The sequence below is a fragment of the Periplaneta americana genome, chromosome 10, assembly GCF_040183065.1.
Source record: "Periplaneta americana isolate PAMFEO1 chromosome 10, P.americana_PAMFEO1_priV1, whole genome shotgun sequence".
Taxonomy (NCBI): domain Eukaryota; kingdom Metazoa; phylum Arthropoda; class Insecta; order Blattodea; family Blattidae; genus Periplaneta; species Periplaneta americana.
The window spans coordinates 29,673,105-29,686,822 of NC_091126.1; the positions used below are offsets into that span (position 1 = coordinate 29,673,105).

General features: G+C 36.3%; 1 protein-coding gene across 10 annotated transcripts in view; it reads right to left on the reverse strand.

Moving 5' to 3' along the window:
* LOC138707531 (N-acetylglucosamine-6-sulfatase-like) overlaps positions 1-13,718 on the reverse strand; it is a 58,621-nt gene that overhangs the window by 5,904 nt on the left and 38,999 nt on the right. For 7 of the 10 annotated variants that reach the window (XR_011334260.1, XR_011334261.1, XR_011334259.1 and 4 more), the window contains 2 exons: positions 12,263-12,403; positions 5,299-5,521 (listed from right to left, as the gene is read on the reverse strand). Coding sequence is in view for 1 of the 10 variants with exons in the window: in XM_069837065.1 (XP_069693166.1) it covers positions 5,351-5,521; positions 12,263-12,403 (312 nt within the window). In the remaining 9 variants the exon portion in view is untranslated. Of the gene's footprint in view, positions 1-224; positions 2,220-5,231; positions 5,522-12,262; positions 12,404-13,718 lie in introns of those variants that run through there. The other 3 variants (XR_011334257.1, XR_011334256.1, XM_069837065.1) reach the window with 2 other exon arrangements.

Below are 13,718 nucleotides of genomic sequence, written 5' to 3' on the forward strand. Positions count from 1 at the left end.
AAGTTATCAGAGCGAACATAACATAATCTTACCTAACTTCCGGAGAGTGATGGTTAGTCTAAAGCATACCTCGATGGTGATCACACAGCAAGAAGTAGAGAAACAGTGGGTACGAACGGATTCACTAAAGTAAATAATAATTACGCACGAATTCTATTCTGGCAGGTTTAGAGGTTTCAAATTCATCAGCCAGCATAGGCCTACTTGTAAAGACACAAACTTACCGAAACATTCCTTTTCTCATAATATGATACAGTTATGGACTTAGCTGGTGTATTTCGTATAATGCCATAACGGTACCAGAAATATCGTTCTACCGCAATTTCTGGAGCTACATCATTGAACTTGTACACCACAACCATTTTCCCGAAAGGTGACGGACCGACTTTTATATCTATACTTTCCATGAAAAGCCACCAGAACAGTGATGCGACTCCTATCGTCATCACTAACATCAAGAGTATTACAAACACAACACCTAGAAGCTCCATTTTAACACAAAATTGCCTCAAATTCCCACTTCTGAACTATCAAAATATTCCAAGACACTTCAAAACACCACCATGCAGTCGGTATCGAATTCGTTCTATCTAACGACTTCTTCGGGCTATAGGATATCGATAATCGAAGTCGGTAGCAAGAACGGACGACCACAGTCTAATACCCCTGATCACACCTCTAAATTGTCAGCAGGGGCGATAGTAGCGCTCAAGCGTCTAGCACTTAAAACGTTTGCAGAGTTATGATAACATATTAGAGATGATATTTAGCCTACTTTATTTGATATCTTTATCTTATAACGCAACTCTATATGGTTCTTACTAATTTTATTTTAGAAATCTACAAGAATTTTACACCCAGTTAATCTGACGAAACTATAAACGTGAGAAATTGAGAACAAACTTAATTCCTTCTAGTCCGTACTTTCAAGCGAATCATATTTACTTACTTCTCTGATCACTGTGATCAAGGCTTATTTACAAATGGCTTTTAAAGAACCCGAAGATCCACTGCCGTCCTCACATGAGCGTGCCATGGGTCCCTATCGTGAGCAAGATTGATAATCCAGTCCTTGCCATCATATCCCACCTCCCTCAAATCCATATTAATAATATCCTCCGACCTACGTTTCGGCCTCCCCAAAGGTTTTTTCAAGTGAATCATAGTTTGAAATACCGTTATATAATTTTTCGAACCTGTATAGCAAATTCAATTTATTGCTAAATGTATTTATGCACCATTTGAACTCTGTACGTATTTCCTATGAGGAAAATCTACCAGTACGGTATATTATTAGCCTAAAAAACTAGGACGTCATTTCAGTTTTAGCTTAGGGGGAGACAATATTTCTATATGGTAGACAGGGTTGCCAGATTTTAGATCTACCAAAGAGGGACATTCTTTTTTTTTTCATAATATACAGTACTTACGTTTTGTTTTAAAGAACGAATGGTATGAATATGGGCAGAGTTGACATTTTCATGACTACAAAAAATAAATAAATAAAAAACGAACTAAAAAATATCCCTTTACATACAGTTGAAGAAACTAATATAAACCTCAAAATTGAAATTTTTATTTAAAAAACATATTGTAGATACTATGTTTCCAATACAAAATAATATTTGTCTCAAAGTTACATCATGTTTCTCTGGCGTCTTTCTGAAGGGCTTGTAGCAATAATATGCTATGCCAGATTTGGAAAAAAACGCTGCAAGCCCAGAAAGAGTAGCAAAAAGGTAATACTTGAAGCACTTTGGGACAGTGCTAAATTTAAACAGTGTGCATAGCAGTGAACAAAGCTTGTGGAAAAGGCGCCTTAATATTAGCATGACACCAGGTAATGAAATCAGAGGAGTATTGGCAAATACGTAATAAACTAACATAAAAACATCATCTGAACCTTGCTATTGAAATTAAAGGCACTACTTTTACAAAATCCACCAAAGCAGCAAATCAGTTGAATGAATACTTTGCCAATATTTTCATTGCTATTATGCTCAATTAGTGAGCATCCTTTTAGGTTTAAGGTTGGTGTATGGGGGATGCCAAATAACGTAGGTGCAACATTCCGCAGAAGTTCCTTGATTTCAGCATCCATAAACATAGGCCTACTCTCTTCAAAATGAAATGATATTATTTTAAGCCTAAAATAAAAATAATCGACACTTTTGTCCATTAAATCTAATCTTCTAAAACATATCAGTCATTTTCTACTCCTGAAAGAAAAAAAGAAATAGAAGATGTAAGGTGGACAAGTAACCCTGAAAGCAAATAATCTGTATTACTTTAAAAAAATAATATTACACCGATTGTACTTCTTTTTCTACATTTATTTAACCTGTTCTTTCTGACATACGAATAAATAACCTGGTCATATATATTCGTTAATTATTTTCATTTTTTGGTCTGGTTTCAACAATATGCATCAGAAGAGATTATTAAGGGCACGTGACAAAATAGTTATAATTTTCATTTTATCTAACCTTATTTCGTCATTAAAGTCAACACCCAGATATTTGATGCTTTTTGACTTGTTCTTCAAACTTTGAATAACAGACCCATGTAATGATGTAATTTCTCCTGGCAGTAATCTTCATTTTTTAATTATAATCAGAGGCGGTCATTCAGGTGAAGTAGGTGAAGTGCCGCTTCACCTATTTATGTGTAAAACAATTTTATCTCATATTAATAATTAATTCTAGTTATTACTGGTACTGTATTTCTACAATAAAACAAAGTTTTCTTTTCAGTCGTTATGAACAGTGTTTAGTTGTATAATTAGTACCTGTAACCGTCCGCTGAATAATGTCAATTGTTACGAGCGCTGAGCAGTGTCTAATAGAACTTACAATACTGTAGAGGTGAAATTATTTGGGTTCCCAGTCTCATACAGCACTTGGTTTTCATGGTAACGTGACATCAAGCACTAAAGAAAGATTGTATGAGTGAAGTGCATTTCTGAGTCTTTCAGTTATGGAGAACTATCAGACTTGTAGGTGGAGTAACCAGTTTGCAGATCTAACGGTACTAATAATAGAGAAGGGTTGAAGCTGGCCTCCAAGGCCGGGGGGCTATTGTTTAAGGACTTGTGAAATTTTACAGTATGTACTACTTGACTCGAGAATAGTATCCTCATTCTGTGTCCAAGCAGCCACCCCTGCAGTGGTAAAGTAGCTGGATCTATGCTATTTTATCAGGAATACACCCCACATAAATTGGCAAACTTTAAAATTGTTTTCCGCAGCGTGTATTATTTCTTCTCATGAGCTCGCCAGTTTTGTTCCAGCTCTTGTATTTGAAAGTTTAATGCGCACGTAAATGTACACATATAGTTTAATACTGTGTACATATATATTAACTTATTATTTAATGTATTTAGAGTATATTAGTGATAAGTGTATATACTGGGTGTTCAGTTCAAAGTGTGTCATGGCTCGCTGTATGTCGTCATGTGGCTAGCTGATGAGCCTAGAGAGTTCAATCTTCCTACATTTCTGCAAAGGCGAATTACCTATATGCAAGAGAAGTTGCCTAGCAAGTACGGTGTTCATTCTGAAGAGTAATTACCGATACTTACGGTAACGCCTATAGTGCCAGGAATGTGAACTGTTTGGAAACACGTACTGAGGTGAGATTTTTTCTTACTGTCGGGATATGGGGAGAGGGTTAAGACGATTACTTACATACAGTATTTGTTGACATTAACTTCGACGGTCAACATGGACACGGAGCATTTGATTTGTATTGTGGAATGTTGCCGTACACAACCGATGATAACAAATACCCTGGGTACGACTTGCCCGCGCAAAACACAGTTCGAAAGAGGTTATGGTAGCACACAGACCGTACAGACCGCCATCTGTTTCTACGACGTTCAAGTTATACTGTACACGTTCTTAAGTTCAGATTGAATGCCTTGATTAATAGGCAACTTCTCTGACATAAAAGCTGAAACTCGCTTCAAATCGCTGACTCACCAACAGTGACGTCATGACACACTTTGAAATGAACACCCAGTAGTGTATTAATCCTACATCATAGTGTATATTATATGTTTAATCATTATACTGGGTGTTCATTTCAAAGTGTGTCATGACGTCACTGTTGTTGGGTCACCGATTTGAAGCGAGTTTCAGCTTATATGTTAGAGAAGTTGCCTATTATTTAAGGTGTTCTTCAATCTGAACTTGAGAACGTGTACGGTATAACTTGAACGTCGTAGAAACAGATGGCGGTCTGTACGGTCTGTGTGCTACCATAACCTCTTTCGAACTGTGTTTTGCGTCGGCAAGTCGTATGCAGGGTATTTGTTATCATCGGTTGCGTACGGTAACATTCCACAACACAGATCAAATGCTCCGTGTTCATGTTGACCGTCGAAGTTAATGTCAACAAATACGTAAGTAATCGTCTTAACCCTCTCCCCATATCCCGACAGTACGTATTTCCAAACAGTTCACATTCCTGCCACTACCGGCGTTACCGTACGTATTGGCACGTACTCTTAAGAATGAACGCCGTACTTGCTAGCCAACTTCTCTGCCTCTTAGATTATACACCTGAGCTGCGGAAGTGTAGGAAGATTGAATTCTCTAGGCTCATCAGCTAGCCACATGACGGCATACAGCGAGCCAAGACACATTTTGAACTGAACACCCAGTAGTGCTATTATACAAATACGAATACTTAGGATCAGTACATAGAAAATGTTGGTAAATGAGTGCGAAATATGTATCCCGAAAATGACACGGTTCGTAATTTATTATAAATCTCGTTTTGTAGATTTAAATATGAGGATAAATATATGTTTTAAATTCTTGACGACCTACAGTTCCATTTGTTCTTTGTTTTAAAAAGTGCTAAGAAAATAGAGAAGTTGTATAAAATAAATTTTTAAAAAATTCTTCCGTTCCGTTGGACTCCGGCCACTTAGTCACTCGTAATGAGTGCACCTCTGTACATAATGTTGGACATTGTGCCACCGTCACATAATTCTGTGACACAGTACATGATAGGCAACCAAAAGGGAAACAAGAGAGGTAGAACTTAAACTGAGAGGGATTCAATCTGGCATCGGAACTGGAATCTGGTGTGACTTAGTGGATAAAGTGTCAGCACATAGAGCTGAAAACCCAGGTTCGAGTCCCAGTGCCAGAGAGAATTTTTCTCTGTTCTATCCATTCTTCACCATAAACTGAGTAAGTTTTGAAATATTTCAGGCCTCAAGAGAGAGTTCAATCAATTTTTTTACTAACTGTACACATTACATACAGTCCAAAGATTTACCATACTTACAAATAAAAAAGACAGTGATTCCTTCACGGTAATATAACCAATATGATATCCATTATAATGGATAAATCTGTGACTGATGATCCAACTGGCATGAGTAGCCACTGCAGGTGACAAGCCGATCCAGCCAGAAGTTGTATCTCTTCTCTTCAGCTGGACTCATGGAAGATGCCACATTGTTTAGTTGATAGGGATCAACATTAAGATCGTAAGCCTCTGTAAAATTCTGAAAGATTCAGAAAGGAAATAAATATATCACACACTTTTCAAATTAAATTTTTCTAAATACTTCAATTTCTTTAAGAGACATGGCAATGTACTCTTCAAAAAGGTGTTTTGAAAACAGTCATTTGACAGCCTGTTGAGGATGGCATTTTTACGCTAAGAATTAGACCAACATTTTCAGGAAAAAGTCCCGATATCAGAAATCAAAGATGTGCAGGATGCCAAATTCGGATTAAGTTATGACTAGAGCTCGAACTTGTGAACACTAAAAACATTAAAAATAGGTGGGCAAAACGACACTAAATTCATAAAAAATATGCACTAAAAATTCGAAGCAATATTAAAAGTTTATATAATGTATATGATATGATATTTATTTGTCAGTCAACTTTACAATTCACAGTTATGGTGGACCTTCACATTTCTGTTTTTCCATCCACCATCCCTTTAATACATACAACTCTTTTCTGTTAGTGTATTCTTTGCCGAGAATTTCTTGATTACTTTCTAATGTTCTGTTAAGACTGAATTGCTATATGTCCTTCCCCCTCTATCCTCTTCTATTCTCTCCCTCCTACTTAGACTGTCTCCCTTCCATTTCTCGCTCACCTATTAAATATTGCATATTCCTTCCTTAATAATTTGCGTTATTTATTTATTTTCTTCTCTACCCTCAAATCCTACCTACTCTTAATCATTGTTTTCCAGCTATTTTCTCCTACATTACTTGCTGACTTTTCCGTTTACTCTATTTTACAACACTTACATCACTTTTCTTTTCTACCCTCTGTTTATTTACATATTGATCCCTTTCTCTTCGCTTCACTCCTAAATTTCCTATTATATTCCTCTTTCCATATATTTATTTCTATAATACTCCTACAGTTATAGTACCCCTCATACTACTCTCAACCCATAACATTGAAAAACATCAAATATCTAATTCACTTAATTACACTTGCAATTTCTCTCTCATTCCCCTTCACATTTGTTCAGATGTTTTTTTTTTTTCACTTTAATTCTCTTGTATTCATTGTTCGATAGTCTATCTTATTACACTCTTACACTATCTTCTTACACTTAACACTTTCTTCTCTGTTCCTTTTCTTACACTTTTGCCACCCCTAACTTTCTTGCACTCACTTTTTAGCACTCTTCTCCTTCGCTAATAACCTCTCCAAAGCCCTATCTATTCTGTTATATAATGTATATATAAACTACAAATATTTTTACTTATTTTGCTGTGATATATTTCTAACACAGCAGCTGTTCTTTTGTTGTGCTTTAAATACCACATCTTTTCACATTTTACATGTGAAAAAATAAGGACACTATATCAGTCCAATGATTAATCTAATTCTTAATGAAAATAAATTAATTCTATTATTAAACCAATTTCTAAAGTAAAACATGTACCAGTAACGAATAAAATGGTTAAATTCGCTTGTTAATTTTTACTTAAAATAATTTTTAAGTGATAAAAAAGATATCAAACTCCTATATCCGAAATAAAATAACAAAATCTATAGCTGTTTTTCTAGCTTAACATTACGCGCGAAAAACGAGGAAGAATTCAAACTTGATTCTATTTTTAAGTGTCGAGAGAAAAAGTCTACATTAATGAAATCCACTGCCTCAACATGATTCATGCATGCCTGAACCAGTGGTTTCTCTATTGCATACTTAAAAAAATTGCTAGATATATAAAAACGGAAACATATAGTACAACTTTCCCCCTTTTCGCAGTACCAAGTGAAAATTATCCTACAGTCTGCTGTGGAAAATTTGTCTTACCCACTCAACCCACTCCCTCATTAACATACTTCTTGAACGCTTGTCTTTTGGAATTATAGAGGCGCCTCTTAATAGACCGAGAAACTAAGCAGGGTGACAGTAACAATATCTTTCGTGTAACAGTACGAAACTGAGAAAAAATCCACCAAAATAAAGTAATCTGTATTTCGATACATTATTGAAGAGGCTGTTCCCTTATGAGCACTCACATCTGCAAGAATGCTGTCTCAATAATGGCATGCTAGAACTAACAACAATAGTTGGTACTGGTAATATGACAGTTTTAACTTTGTATCTCCATTCATTCATTCATTCATTCATTCATTCATTCATTCATTCATTCATTCATTCAGTTTTCTGCCCAAGGGGAGGTCCTTCACTGCAAACCCAGCATTATTCAATTCTTCCTATTTTCAGCCTTCCTCTTTGTCTCCGCATATGACCCATATATCTTAATGTCGTGTATCATCTATCCTCTATGCTCCGAACTCTTCTCCAGTTGAACTTTACTGGGTGTTCATTTCAAAGTGTGTCATGACGTCACTGTTGTGAGTCAGCAATTTGAAGCGAGTTTAAGCTTTTATGTCAGAGAAGTTGCCTATTATTCAAGGCGTTCAATCTGAACTTGAGAACGTGTATGGTATAACTTGAACGTCGTAGCAACAGGTGGCGGTCTGTACGGTCTGTGTGCTACCATAACCTCTTTCGAACTGTGTTTTGCGCGGGCAAGTCGTACGCAGGGTATATGTTATCATCGGTTACGTACGGCAACATTCCACAACACAAATCAAATGCTCCGTGTCCATGTTGACCGTCGAAGTTAATGTCAACAAATACGTAAGTAATCGTCTTAACCTTCTCCCCATGTACCGACAGTAAGAAAAAAACTCACCTCAGTACGTGTTTCCAAACAGTTCACATTCCTGCCACTACCGACGTTATCGTACGTATCGATATGAACTCTTCAGAATGAATGCCGTAATTGGTAGGCAACTTCTCTGGCACACAGGTAATACACCTTTGCGGAAGTGTAGGAAGATTGAATTCTCTAGGCTCATCGGCTAGCCACATGACGGCATACAGCGAGCCATGACACACTTTGAACTGAACACGCAGTATATTGAAAGGAAATACTAAAGGGTGAAATATGTACAACACAAAATTGTTAAAAAAATAGGTGATAATAGGCTCATATTCCTAAAATAGGTTATCTCTAAAATAGGCATTTATAGGCACTAAAAACTTGGACAGGGGCTTTTGAATGATGAAACTTTTATTACGGATTACACATGAATTCAATCTCTGAGCTTTAGTTATGATCTGGGATTTCAAAACAGCAGTGAGGCACATTTTCCCAAGACTCATGATTTCATGATAGTTTCAGAAGTTCTTGTAGTAGTTAAAATGTCCGACCCATTAGCGTAGTAGCTTGCCTGACTGAACTAATGTGTCCTAGGTTCGATTCGTGTCTATACCCAACAGGGTCCAGTCAGCCTAGTAATTAGAAAATCAGGAAACATGATATGTGGTGAACTCTGTTCAAAGAAAAGCTGATTAATGGCATCTGTGGGGTTTCACAGCACTGACCACGCAGTGCCACTATCCCACCTCTCAGTCACGCAGCTGACTACTAGAGGACAGATCCTGGCTCCTTGTGCGGCTGTTGCATCATGAAGTTTAATTTAGGTTTAGATGAAGGAGTATAACAAGGAAGTTTTGGTGAAGAACTGTTTTCAGAACATAGAAGGGGTAAAAGTAGGAGGAAGAATAAAGTGCATAAGATTTGCTGATGATATGGCGTTGTTAGCAGAAGAGGAGATTTAACTATAGCAATTTTATTTTCCACCTTTGCTTATCTTAATGCTATTAGTTTACATTAACGTTTTCGATACTCTTAGGCCCAATTGTATAAAACTCCCTGACTAAAGATCAACTTTGATCGAAGATCGAAAAGTAAACCGAGTTCAGACACTTCTTCTATTGTATAAAACTTTTCTGCGATCAAATTACCTTGGTTCAAATGCAATCTAAGTTCACGTGAAAAGGATTTGGCAACATCGCATAAACAGGTGAAATACGTGATGCGCGGACCATGTTATACAGGTTTGTTCAGTGTTGCCAATCTAGCGATTTTAACTCTTTTTCAACAACAATTTCTTTTAACTTTTAGATTGCTTAAATAGGGATTTAGTGATCTTTTTAGCACCCCATAGTGACAAAATTTATTCTTTCTTTGTTGATAATGAGAAATCTAGCGACTTTACAACTACTTTTTCACGACTTTCCGTATTACACTCTGTTGGAGACACTGTTTTTTTTTTTTGCAACATAAATAATGGCGGACAATAAGAAGAAGGTTGACTGTTCTCCAAGTTGTTATCATGTTATGGTGCTTGATACTGCTAAACATAATAAAGCTTTATAAAACGACAATTTTCGTTTAGTAATACAGTTAATTGAACATTTATGAATGTACCTATCATATCCATTAATAATTAATGGTTGTTATAAACATAATATAATTATAGGTTATGTTATCTGATATTGCTGAACACGATAGAGCCTTATAAAATATAAGAATGTTTGTGTATTAAGGCAAGAAATTGAAAGAAATGTATATATAAATGTACCTAACATATCTATTAATATTAATAATAATGGATATTTTATTTGCACAATCTATCACTCGTATAGTTCAAACAGAAAAGAAATAACTGAACTTGGATCATCTAACTTAATCGGAGAAATTTCTTCAGTCAAAGTTGACTTTAGTTTGAGACAAATTAATCTCAGATTAGACTTTATACAACACAAAATTCCAAGTTCAGCTGAAACAAGGATCAATTTAACCTCTGATCTAAGATTAAATGGTTTATACAATCGGGCCTTATTGTATCATCTTCAGATGTTAGGATGTTATGTCAACATATGTGATGAAAACCTAGCCTCATATTGTGTTGTGGGTTATTCAAATGCATAGAACCTATCATGATTTCCTAGTTTAGCTAAAGTTGATCGTTGCTATGAATTAACCTAATTCAGTGTCTATAGTTACTTGTTAAGATTCTGTTAAAATTCAATATGAAGGCCCGTGTAGGACAGTGTAAAATTATGTGAGAACAATAATATAACATATGAATATAAAACAAGTGAAGTATACAATATAAAACACTATAAAACACTGTAAACAATATAAAACACTTTGAACACGTTTTATAGTGTTTACAGTGTTTTATAGTGTATATTTCACTTGTTTTATATTCATATGTTATATTATTGTTCTCATATAATTTTACACTGTCCTACACGGGCCTTCATAGTGAATTTTAACAGAATCTTAACAAGTAACTATAGATACTGAATTAGGTTAATTCATAGCAACGATCAACTTTAGCTAAACTAGGAAATCATGATAGGTTCTATGCATTTGAATAACCCGCAACACAATATGAGGCTAGGTTTTCATCACATATGTCGACATAACATCCTAACATCTGAAGATGATACAATAAGAGTATCGAAAACGTTAATGTAAACTAATAACATTAAGATAAGCAAAGGTGGAAAATAAAATTGCTATAGTTAAATAATTAAGCTTATCAGTATCACCAAAAAATGAAACTAGAAGAGGAGATGATACTAACGGATATGCTACTGGAGCTAAATGACAGCTGTGAGCAGTATGGAATGAAGATAAATGCGAAGAAGACGAAGACCATGGACGTCGCAAGAAAAATAAAGAAAGTAAACTTGCGAATTCTAAATGAGGCAGTAGAGTAAGTGAAAGCTTCAAATACTTGCGATGTACTATAGTCAGTAACATGAGCTGCAGCCAGGAAGCCAAAAGGAGGATAGCAAAGAATACTTTTAATAGAAGAAGGAGCATCTTCTGCTTCTGGAAAAAGAACTAAGGAAGAGACTAAAGAAGTGCTTTGTGTGTGGGTTATTTTACGACGCTGTATCAATATCTCAGGTTATTTACCATCTGAATGAAATGAAGGTGATAATGCCAGTGAAATGAGTCCGGGCTCCAGCACCGAAAGTTACCCAGCATTTGCTCGTATTGGGTTGAGGGCAAACCCCAGGAAAAACCTCAACAGGCAACTTGCCCCGACCGGGATTTGAACCCGGGCTGCCTGGTTCCGCTTTGTATGTGGTATTGTATGGAGCAGAAACATGGACATTACGACGAAGTGAAGAGAAGCGAATAGAAGCATTTGAAATGTGAATATGGAGAAGAATGGAGCATGTGAAGTGGACAGACAGAATAAAAAATTAAGCTGTGCTGGAAAGAGTGGGTGAAGAAAGAATGATTTTTTATTTTAGTAGGTTATTTTACGACGCTTTATCAACAGCTTAGGTTATTTAGCGTCTGAATGAGATGAAGGTGATAATGCTGGTGAAATGAAGAAAGAATGATGCTGAAACTGATCAGGAAGAGAAAAAGGAATTGGTTGGGTCACTGGTTAAGAAGAAACTGCCTGCTGAAGGATGCAGTGGAAGGAATGGTGAACGGGAGAAGAGTTCGGGGCAGAAGAAGATATAGATGACAGACAATGTTAAGATGTATGGATCATACGAAGAGACAAAGAGTAAGGCAGAAAATAGGAAAGATTGGAGAATGCTGGGTTTGCAGTGAAAGACCTGCCCTTGAGCAGAACACTGAATGAATGAAAAGTAAGATTATTATTTGTGTATAATTTTCAGTGTGTTCTGATGTATAGACTTCCCACCAGTACATGCCTACTAAGTTCGGCAACATCACGCCGCATGGGCATTGGCTGTCCTTCATATGCCATTAATTATTGCACGCAGTTTAATTAAGGGTTCCATTGCAGAATTTATTACGGTACCAAGAAGTAGATTTTCGCATGCACAAAATTTATGTAATATACAGTAGTATCATTTACTGTAAATGTGAAATGGAACTAACAGTTGTAAGATTTACCTCTGAGTCCTTAAATTTGCAGAACACAAAATCATTTGCAGACTGAAGACCAGGTGTGATGTAAGGCTGAAGATGACGGACACACACAAAAGTATTATTTTTTGAATCCTGGCACTTACACAGTTGCTCTGGAACACAATTCTGAGAGAGAAAGAGAAAGTTGTAACATCAGAACATAAACACATAAAATGCACTGGTGCTGTCGTACATGCAAAATCCCTGTGTTCGGTTCCCTGCAGATTTTGTTACGTGTTTGTCAGGATGGATGACATGGATTTCATGAAGAGGTAGGGACAATTCCATTAAGGTGTTCATATGGGTCCTGTGTGCTATTTCTGAATCTTGAAATGGGCGGGAAATGGCCAAAAACCCCTGCCCGGATCTCTCTCATAGAGGGGCAGGGTTCTTTTGCGTGATTTACTACTCTTCAAAAAGAAGTCCTAAGGATTTTTATTGCTCTTCGAAACCCGCGAATGTTGGATGATCAACAGGGACATATATTGGGGTGTTCAAGGTGTGCGTTGGACACCCTGTAAATTCGGTAATCTCATTTTTTATTTTAAGTTGTTTTATATAATGCAACAATAATTTTAATTTATCACAATTTAAATGCGTGGTAATCTCATTGGAAGTTGACGTATATACTCTAGTTCAAGACTAATTTTAATTCATTACCATTTAAATATTTTAAATGCCTGCTGGTTGAATGTGCACACAATCCCCAGAACGGCTTTCGTTTTATAACGTATGCTCTGCCTGACGAAGTGGGATGAGTTCTGGTCTGGTTGTCCAGTCCGTACAAAAGAACATCCCCTGCTGAGAGTTACTGCTATAATTCTCTGCGTGCGTAAGGTGCCATGGTTGGGATACTCGCTTCTCTCAAGCTTGCAGGTCGTCCTGTATACAGGCAGCTCAACTTGTCAACTGCAGCATTACAAAATATTGTGTTTGACGTGTGTGTTTACTGTTTGTGTGAGTGATGTTTACTGTGTTTAGGTTTTACTAGGGTTCATAGTTGTGTGCCAGCGCAGGTGAACAATTTAAATTACTTATTTAATGATAATAGCACTTGGAAATGTACACTGTAGAAGATCTTTTGCAAAAGCCATTCTCTTCTCGCCCACTAGGAGAGAAATTACATATAGTGAATAAGGGTAGATCTACCCTGCCACTTCCGAATTTAGTGCAACAATATAAAACAAAAAGCGAATAATACACTAGACATTTTTCTATTTCACAATATGAAATTGTAGAATAGTTAGCGGGTTGTGGAACTTCAAACAGGTTATTTTGCTGGCCATGGTTATTGTTTGATCATAAATAATGCAATTTTGAATAACATTGCTTGTAGTTGCCTCCTTTCTCTGGCATTTGCAGGGCAGTCATTGAAACAAGGTGATTAATTTTTAAGAAGTTGTGGTGCGAGTACTTTGAATAATATTTAAATGTCATTTTT